The following is a 10,112-nucleotide window of genomic DNA, read 5'->3' as shown; positions in this document are numbered from 1 at the left end:
CATACCATGCGGATCCTGGTCTCAAAGTCATTTCTAGACTGTACAAGTGTTTACAGGAAGTTAAGAATATGAATACAATTTACATCAAACAGAAATGGGAAAGGGAAACAAATATGGTCATTTCAAATGACACTTGGTATCAGCAATGTGCTCTGTTATACGGCATTTTGAGTCTGGCTGCCCGAAAGACTAAATGGATTTGTATGAACCTCCATATTCCAGTATCTTATATTTTTGAATTGTTATGTACATATGTTAACTAGTAGGTACATCCCTTGCTTTTTGTGTTTGTTTGTTTATTCTTGTTGTACATGTTGTGTTATATGTTCCCTATTTTAAAAAATGTATATTTAACAAAAATTCGACATACTGAAAAGTGACTTTCACACTCTTTAGAATTGTGCCTGTAACTCTGTTTTTGCCTTATGTTTCAATAAATTGCTGCACATATTAAAAATAATAATAATAATTTAAAAAAACTAAAACTGAGTCAGCACCAAAAAAACCTCGTATCTTTTAAGAATTTGTCCATAAACAGTAGTGTTTATGGACAAATTCTGGCGTTTATGCTCTTGAAATGCTGGGGCTAAATCCAGACCTGAAATCTTTGGAATTTTCAGTCAATACTGTATACTATTACTGTATTTAATAGTAACATTTATGTAAAATGTCAAACATTATATGCTACCTAAAGGTTGAAGTCACAGAATGATACTGAAATAAACAGTAATGCAATTTGAGTTTGTTGTTTGTAAAGTTTGTAAAACTTTTGACGAAGCTCTGGTGATAGAGCCTGTGCCTTTATTGTGCCATAATGTCTCCTTTTAAACTGTCCTCTTGCTCATCTTTAGGATGCTACCTTCTTCACCTTTCCTGTTCCTTTCACTAAACTGCTCACTCTTGTTCTCCCTGCTCTCACTTCCTGTTCTGTTTAGTCAGCATGTGTCAAAGAAACTCTCCCCAAAACTATCATTTTTTGATATGATTATTAGATATTTAACATGTTATTTATCAACTTATTTTATGCACTGAATCAATGAATTATTAAACAAATACCATACTGTAGAAAATCAAATTATTAATGCACTAAGGCAGTGGTCCCCAACCCCCGGGCCTCGGACCGGTACCAGTCCGTGAGTCATTTGGTACCGGGCCGCGAGAGTTTTGCAGAAATCTTTGCAAAATCAGTAAGGTAAAGTAAAGAACAATTTAATGTCCAAGTCTTAAAAAGGTGGTGAAAGATTGTTATTCATTAATCACAGAGTTGAAGTGATTGACTGACTGGCACATTTGACAAATGTGAAAAACGTTTTGGTTATTGTCCTGTCTTTAGTACAGGTGAGTCTGTGTCATAAAACTATTTTGAGAACTACATCAAGTGCAGTGAGAATAACATTCCTGCTGTGAACATTGTGCCTAATTGATTGAGACAACCTGTAAAGCCAGGGCGTGAATTACAGCGGATCCTGGCATGACATTAGCTCTTCATTCTCATACCTGAGAAAAGGTTTGCAGTTTTTCTCAGTTGCTTTTGTGCAATTCTCACATCTGTAGCTGCTTTCTCAAAACAATGATCACTAGTGGGAAAGAGTGATGAGAAGAATGTTCCAGCTCTGAGATTTCCACCAAAGTGACTAAAAAACAACAAAACAAACTGTGTTACAAATATGAAATTTTGTCTTACTGGTGCAACTGTATTACAGTGACATAAAAGACAATTATCCTGCTTCACATACTTGAAAAGGCACACATAGAGACCTGTGTATAAGCAGTTACTAATGAGATTCCCTCTAATGTATATCCCAGTTTAGAAAAACTTTAGCAAAAGCGGAAGTTGTCTTTCTGTTCACGCAATAACATTTATGCGTTCAATTTCATTAGAAAAGTAAAAAGATATAAGTAAAAATATAAGTATTCTTTTAATATTTCTTGTGATGAGTGGCGGGTGTTGTTATGCTAAAACATTTTCCAGTCCAACAACAGAAGTGAATGAAAAACAGAGAATGAATACCATGACGTGCCGTTTCAGTCACCGTCATGCCTAACCTGTTTGGATTGTGTGATGAGCATTCATTTAGTGGAGCAGCCAGCCAAAGTGCAGCATCCTGTAGTGACACAGAGACAAGAGACAACGTTACACAATGCCACAGGTAAGAAATTCAAATGGAATTTTAATGAAGTTTAGATGACTCACAACAACTTTTACTCAAAATGCCATTCATATTGTTTTGGTCAAAATATCCTACCTATCTGGAATTTGTTCCAAAATATTATTTGGCAGAATTATAAAATATTTCTTTAAAAATCAGGTTTTGGCAGTTAATTTGGTCATTTTGCGCTGCAGAATGAGGCTCTGTCCTGCTCTCAGTCTCCGCAAACCTCACAGTAAACTGTTATCTTTAGAACTGCTTTCTAGTATTTTCTATATCACCATGTTGCTGCAAGGCTTTTCAAATGTCATTTTTTGTGCTTGCTTTGTAAACTGCAAACTTTATGCAACTCACCTTGAGTCACAAAAAAAACATAGTCTTCACTGCTTAATACCAAGCATACGTAGGGAGGGGTCATTACAGTGTGAACATGTAAATGTCTTAAATATGTTGCTTGTTTGTGCTTGTTTGTCATGTCTTTTTTTGGTGATTTCTTCTGAAACTTTATTTAGATGTTACATTCACGTTACATTGACATACATATATTCATATATACAAGCATGGTGCACTTGATTACGCTGAAGATGATTGGAGTCAATAATAAAAGAGTTATTAAGTAATAATGTAGTCAGAACAAATCATTGGAATTCCTATTGCATACAACTGCTTCCCATATTTACTGTATGGGTACCATCATTGCCAACATCATATTCCCTTAGAAATGCTTGTATGTTTGAATGCATCTTTAGTATGTCTTCAGCGTTGTTGCTTTCTTAGTCAAAGGCTGACTTTGGAACAATGCCACTGATAAATAAACTAATAAACAGCCATTATCAAATTTTACTCGGAGCAAAAGTGAAACCAGTCATGGGTGTGTCAGCTGCAGAGATGTAATCAGCCTTGTTTAGCGGACCTGAGATCTTGAGACAAATTCCTCTGTAAAAATGTATAGATCACAAGATTTGACTCAACATTGTAATGTGTACATGTACTTATGGTCTCTAAAAATAGAGGGGGGGGGGGGATTATTGAAACTGTAGATGCATTTTTTGATAAACTTATTCTGTGTTATTATCTTATTATGTTCCTTCTTTCCTACAGCCAAAGCCTCCCCTTCCCCTGCCAAGGAAGCAACTCTCCCTTCCAATCAGTCTTGATGAGCCAGGAAAAAGTGCTCCCCTGTCTCCCACGAAATCTGAAGAGGTTTGGGTTCAGTCGCCTACACTCTCAGAAGTTTAAGCAGTGGCTATATATAAACATATATGGTTGCATTCTAATCATTTTTAATTATTTGGTGAATCTTTTTCTATTTTAAACTCAGGACATCTGCTCGAGTCCACCACCAGTGTCACCAAAGACGTGGACTGTTAGAAAGAGTCCAGAAGGAAATGGAGTTTTTGTGGAAAAAATAAAGGTACCGCTGGTCTATATCTAATGTTTTTTTTTCTGTCCGCATCTACTCACACAATGAATGCTTTTAATGCGTCACAGAAATGTAGTTTATCTGAAAGCAGTTGAATTGCAGCAGTACAGAGGTCAGACATGTGCATTCAAAGAATCTGAAACTGGTGTCTCTGATCAAACTCTCTGTCATGTGAGATAACACATGAAGTACACAGTTCAAACAGGATTACCATGTTCAAGGTTGATCTAATAAACATGGATTGTTTCTCTTTTTCTAAGATGCTGGATCAGTGTTTTAAGGATAAAGGTGAACTCCCTCTAATGCCTCCTAAACCCCATCGACTGCAGCTTGATGATGAATCCCTGGTAATTACTTAAAATAAACACAGCATTAAATTGATAACAAGTGATTGTTTTGTCATGTTTTAGCCACTTTAAACCATCTCTCTTTAATTAGGATGCTGAGAGTCTGTCAAACTTCTTTGAAGAGTCGACACGTGAGTAAAAAACTTGCTTGAACCAGCTTGAAAAGATTTCAATTGGATGTTGTTTTTTGTGGTATCCTGTTGTTGCTGAACTGTAGTGTCATTTGCTTCTAGCCTGGAAAACTCTGTCCAGTGAGCTCCAACTTGGTAGAGTACCAGAAAAAGTGTAAGTTTTTCATCCATGCTTTTACATGTGGGAACAATAGCTATAGTTAAAATGACTGTTTGTTGGCACTAAGTTTGTCTTTGGATTATTTTCATCTTCACTTCAATGCAGCTTAATTCAATTCAGTGACATGCACACACACCACATAAATGTGAGCATCTTCCTCTCTTCAGACATCATTGTACTTCAGTCTTTAACAGAGGGTGGACAGACTGACAGTACTGTCATAAACCTACTCGTGCACTCCTTTGGCTACAGCACTTCTTTTATACCATACAGCTGGTTGGCTGATTGCATGTGTTTAAGTTCAAGCCTAATTTTAGTTCCCAGCCATTCACATAGCCTTTTTGCTTAAAGAACATCTTTGCATGCTACACTGGCTCTCGCTGCCCAAAGCTGAGGAGGAAAGCAGTTTTCAAGACCACAAAATTTCACAAAACATTTGAAAGAATGAAAGAAAATGAAGAAGAAAAAGAACAATGCAAGTGAAAGTGAAGGCATGCAGAGATGCTGGAAGGGGCTCGTTCTCTGTGACCTTTTTGTTCATGAACATTACACAACTAGGGCAGGGCTGGCAACTCCCATATCTCTCATGATATGCATTAGTTTCACTTTCTTAAATTAATTAAACAAGTTAAACAGGAATAACTTCCATAAACATGGAAGGGCACAAAAGAACATTTTATTTTATTTGACATTGGTGACTAAGGCAAATAAAACAGTTTTTTGTGTGTGTTTTTATTTTTTCTAAATGAGATTCATCAGCATAGTGCAGCTAAAGACATCTGAGGTTAGATGTTGATTTGAGCTGTTTGGAAGAGTCTTTCCTGTAATTGCATTACATGCCTCCTGCTTCAAATGATTAACGACACACAGATTCACACTGATTTCGAATAGTGTCCTGAGTAAAAAAATAAAATAAAAATAGTGTCCTGAGTGCTGCTTTCCATCTGGTCCAAATACTTCTGTAGAGAAAAAAAACCAAAACAAAAGCAGACTTTTAATACAGAACAAATCTTAATAGTATGAAACATGTAAAACTAAGTGACCTGCTTAAGAAAAGATATACTCACAGCAGGCAGTCATGACACACGTGCTTCACCAAATAATCTACCATGAACAAAAGAAGCAGCTCGTGAAGCAAATGAAGACTTACACTGTAAATTAAAGTCCAGTTATCTGTGATAAATGCAGTGCTTTTCCTAATTTAGGAAAAGTCAGAGAATCACCAAAGTTATTACAGTCTGTTATCATGAATAAGTGTGTTTAAAATGCAAATGGTTTTGTCGACATTAAAGGTGAATTAATAAAGTTTTTATAACACATTCTAGGGTCATTGAAGTTAAAGCTGAACATCTTCATAAAGCTTTCAATTCTTACATCTCGACGACATCTGGGTGTCAAGGTGGGCTGCAAGAGAAAATTAAAGAGCTTGGCTCCATCGCTGACAACTTAGATAAGGTAAGAAGGTGTGGATATATTTATGGATACATGTATATCTGTGTCCATGGGTTCCCTTTTAAATCATTTTCTTTTTCAGGTTTCAAAGGGGACAAAAATTGCTGGCATCACAGGAGGTGCTACAACTGTAGCAGGAGGTGTGGCAGCAGCTGCTGGGGTGATCCTGTCCCCGTTCACGCTGGGAGCCTCGCTGGCACTAACTGCTGTCGGAGTCGGCGTGGCTGCAGCCGGCGGTGTTACTGGTGCATCAGCAGCCATCGCAAATAAGGTGACGGTCTTTAAGGCACTGGCTTAAAACATTTTGTTCATGGTTTTTGTAGGTTGATAGGTTTTCCTAAATTTTTAAGAGAAAATACATTTTTCAAATCTGTTCTGACTCACTTTTGTTTTTGTTCTTTTGTTAATTTGGAGTTCCAGGACTTCAATCTAAAATGCTGAAGGTCTTCTTTTACAATATAAAGTCTCTCAAGATCAAAAGCCCTGTTTTTATGTTATCACAATTTATAAAAAGGGTACTAACTGGAAACTACCCACACCAGTTATCTGAATTTCTGGTATTTAACTGATTGTGAAGCATGTTTTTCCAGGTGAACTGCAACCAGGACCAGAAGAAAATCGAAAAGGTCTTTACCGACTACGAGTCCCTCAGTAAGGGCATTCAGGAGAAACTTGCTTATGTCATTGAGGGCATAGAGCAGCTGAGGCAGCATGGTGTCATCATGCTCGAGAGGACCAAGGTGAAGTCAGAGAGGGCCTCCAAGTTGTTGGAGTTCTTTGGTCAAGGAGGGCCATGTGCCAAGGTCTTGGAGGCAAACTCCAAGCCATCTGGGATGATAGAAGGCTTCGCCCTCGGCATGGATATGTACTTCACCAAAGGAAAAGATGGAACCAAGGTGAAGAAGGGCTTTGAGTCAAAGTTGGCAAAGAAACTCCGCTCCTTGGCGGTGGATCTCCAGAAAGGACTGGATGAGTCCATCAAAATCAAAGAACTGTTTGAAAAGTATTGTTAGGAGGGTATTTTTCTCCACTTGAATATCTTTTGTTTTGGGGTTGTCTTTTAATGTTAATTTTCAGCTTTTATTAAAGTTTATTGATTGATATAGATATTACCTCTTTGGCAACAGGTTTGAAAACAGAACGAAGCTTTTAGTGCAACTTTAGGAATCGTAACTTCAAGCAGTTTCTTTTAAATGGCATGTGGTTATTAATGCTGTATAAAACTGAGATTGTGTTAACCTCCCTTACTTTAGCCAATTTTTCCTGTTAAGATTATTTCTAAAACTAATCTAATCAGATTTTGTCGATTCACACCTTAAGCTAGGTGTTAAACAGAATACCATGACATTTTTAAAAATGACTTCTAAATAAACTACTTAAAGACCGACACGATCCACCAGGGGGCAGTGTAATTCTTTTTTCTGTTTTTTATTTCACCTGATACTGAGTACAGTTTTAAAATACATAGACTGTTGTCATTCCTAGCTTGACTTTATATGTCATGAGTGGTTGTTAACTGGAAGCTTAAAATGAAACATTTTAAATGTTACTTCTCCATAAACTTACTCAGGCCCCAGACCGGACTGTGTGTCATACAAACAGTATGACAATTACAGAAATGCAGTCAAACTTTTTCTCAGTGTTTATTCAAATACTTCTGCCTATAATTTAACCTATTTATGCTGTAAACCTTTTTAAATTTTCACACTATCATAAGGTGTGGACACCTTGGGTTGTGAAAAAAAGTTTGAATGACCTAAAAAATAAATTAGGGTTTGGGTCCAAATTAATGTCACCTTCAGGACCAATAGTGTCTTATTGAGTCCCTTGCAAGCTTACAGCTCCCTCATAACATGAATAGTTAAAAATAGCCATGATCAGAAATGGTCTCTTTTACTTCCTGATGCCAGTCTCAAATCCTTCAGTCACCTATCAGGGGAAAAAAGGATCTCAGTGAGCTTAAAACAACAACAAAAACTTAGAAAGAGAAACTGGCTCTGCACAGTGGACTGCAAAGGACTGACTTAATTTGAGAAACGTGGAACGTCAGATGTATCTGCCAGGGTGCAGGGAGCTTGAGCCAAACCGCAGACACTGATTGCAGTGTCAATCTCATACGGGCCGACGATGTTGGGGTCCAACTTATGAGAAGGGATGTCTTTGGCAGCTAGCCATAGCTTCTGCCCTGGCTGGTACAAGGGGGCCGGAGTGCAGCGGCGGTTGGCAAAGAGATGATGACGTTCCCTGGTTCGGAGGAGAGCTTGTCGCATCTTGTACCAAGTTCGTTGGCAGCGCTGAAGATGCTGCTGCACGGAGGGGACAGCAAGGTTGAGCTCGTTTTCAGGGAAGAGCATGGGTTGATAGCTGAGAGAAATGGCGATAATCCTGTAGTAGAAGATATAAGTGAGGTATATGCATTTTCCATCCAAGGTAATTATGTGGCCCAGGTGGTGGGATTTTGGGGTACTAAGCAGCGGAGCGCTGACTTCAGCTCCAGGAGGACTGGTACCATGGTCCCCCAGGAATGCTTGGCGGATGACCTCTTCTATACACCAGGTGAGGGCGCCCACCTTGCAGGTGGCAGGTAGGATGGGAGCCGGTGAAGATGGCTCGGTGTTTGGAGAATAGTCGCAGGAGAGCACGTCTGGCTTGATATTCTGAGAGCCTGAGAGATAGGAGAGACAGGGGTTAAAAAGAGCAGAGAACAGTGACCAGCAGGCTTGCAGAGAGTTAAGCCTTTTAGTTGTTCATTGATAAATTAGATTTTTCTGGTCTGTCTATATGAGAAATGGTTGTTCCATTCCCTCCAGCCAGGATGCCATTCTTCCAGGTCCAACTCGATTGCCAGGAGCTCCCTATCCCAAATTCGAAGTTCTGCTCAGAGTGGGTGACTCAATGTGAAAAGAAGGCGCACGGCTGGAGTTTAACATTGTTTTTCTTTACGCTACCTGTTCTGACCTGCCTCCCCGATGTGATATTTATGAAATGTATGTATGGTCAGAAAAGGTCCCGTTTCGCTGCAGGCAACTGCAAGAGACAAATAGAGCTTCATCATTACCATCATCATCATTGGTGTGAAACAAAAGATCAAGGCAATGTGAACACAAATTCAGTGGAATCTGAAGTTTATCTTGATGTTTAAAATATGCAGGGTGTCATACTAACCCAGCTGCTTATGTCCAGCATCACTCTTTTATTATAAATTTTACCCAAAATGTAGCCACTTTAATGTCTTACACTAAAATCACATTAAAGTTTTGATGAACTAAAATCGTCAAGTCTGTCAGGGTTACTAGGATCTTGAAATGCTGGGGCTTAATCCAGACCTGCAATCTTTGGAATTTTCACTCAATAACAGCACCCTTTTAAAATGGGGACCCTGAGCAGTTATGGACTTATCTTTCATTATATGTTGCATGTATATATTTTGCCTGTTTGCAGATATGTGTGTGTGTGTGTGTGTGTGTGCAGGTGTTTCTGCGAACACCTGCACACACGCCTTCAGGCCTGGTGGGTGTGGCCCTGCCAGGGAACTGGCCACACCCGAAGCCCCTGCTACACACCTGCTGCTGATCAGGGCTCGTCGGGGGAGCTATTTAGGAGAATGTTGGAGCTCCCACCGGCGCAGGATCATTAAGTTAAAACTCCAAGTCACTGTGTGTAGTATTAGGAAGTGCGGATCGTGTGTGCCCGCGGGGGTCAGTGTTTAACAGCTGCTTCTATTGTTTTCCTGCAGGAGGAACGTGGAGAAAAAGGACAGTACGCACAGGGTGTGCAGAAACACGACAGCAGGGAGCACGAGCACGGACGTCGGAGGGGAACACACACACGTGAGTTTAGGGAGCGAAGGGGATTTTGTGTGCATCTGTTGTTAACCACACTGTAAATAAATGCACTGTTTGCATCGCAGAGTCCTGCATTTTGGGTCCTCCTCCTCACTTCCCCATGGTTGGCCATCGTCAACCGTGACAGTGTCAGCCCCAAAAAATCTTGTATCTTTTAAGATACATAAACAGGAGTGTTACTAGGATCTTGAAATGCTGGGGCTTAATCCAGACCTGCAATCTTTGGAATTTTCACTCAATAACAGCACCCTTTTAAAACGATTTACTGTATTTTATAGAAAAATTTATAAAAAATGTCAAACATTATATGCTACCTAAAGGTTAAAGTCACAGAATGATACTAAAATAAACAATCAATGCAATTTAAGTTTGTTGTTTGTTGGTATATATTTTATTTATTGGAAGGAGTGGGAGAAAAAACCTAATGGAAAAAAAGTTACATTTTTGATGACGCTCTTCTCTTAGAGCTGGTGCCTTTATTATGCCATAATGTCTCCTTTTAAATGTTGTGTCCTCTTGCTAGTTTTTTGGATTCTCACTTTTTTTTGGGGGGGCCTTTGGGGTCTCGGAGGGGAACCACACGAATCGCTACGTTATCGTAGTG

The 10,112-nt window shown here is 39.1% G+C and overlaps 1 protein-coding gene across 1 annotated transcript; it reads left to right on the top strand.

Moving 5' to 3' along the window:
• Nucleotides 1–3,212: 3,212 nt before the first annotated feature.
• LOC146517414 (apolipoprotein L6-like) lies at nt 3,213–8,777 on the top strand (the record flags this gene model as incomplete). Its single annotated transcript, XM_085163838.1, has 8 exons — nt 3,213–3,353; nt 3,472–3,564; nt 3,834–3,920; nt 4,012–4,051; nt 4,154–4,205; nt 5,537–5,666; nt 5,746–5,934; nt 6,254–8,777. Coding segments are annotated over 8 exons (1,155 nt in total), but the record flags the coding sequence as incomplete, so codon positions are not given.
• Nucleotides 8,778–10,112: the final 1,335 nt, after the last annotated feature.

Source organism: Neolamprologus multifasciatus, chromosome 6 (genome assembly GCF_963576455.1).
Source record: "Neolamprologus multifasciatus chromosome 6, fNeoMul1.2, whole genome shotgun sequence".
Taxonomy (NCBI): domain Eukaryota; kingdom Metazoa; phylum Chordata; class Actinopteri; order Cichliformes; family Cichlidae; genus Neolamprologus; species Neolamprologus multifasciatus.
Note: the sequence above shows the minus strand (reverse complement) of the source record. Positions and strands in the feature narration are given on the sequence as shown.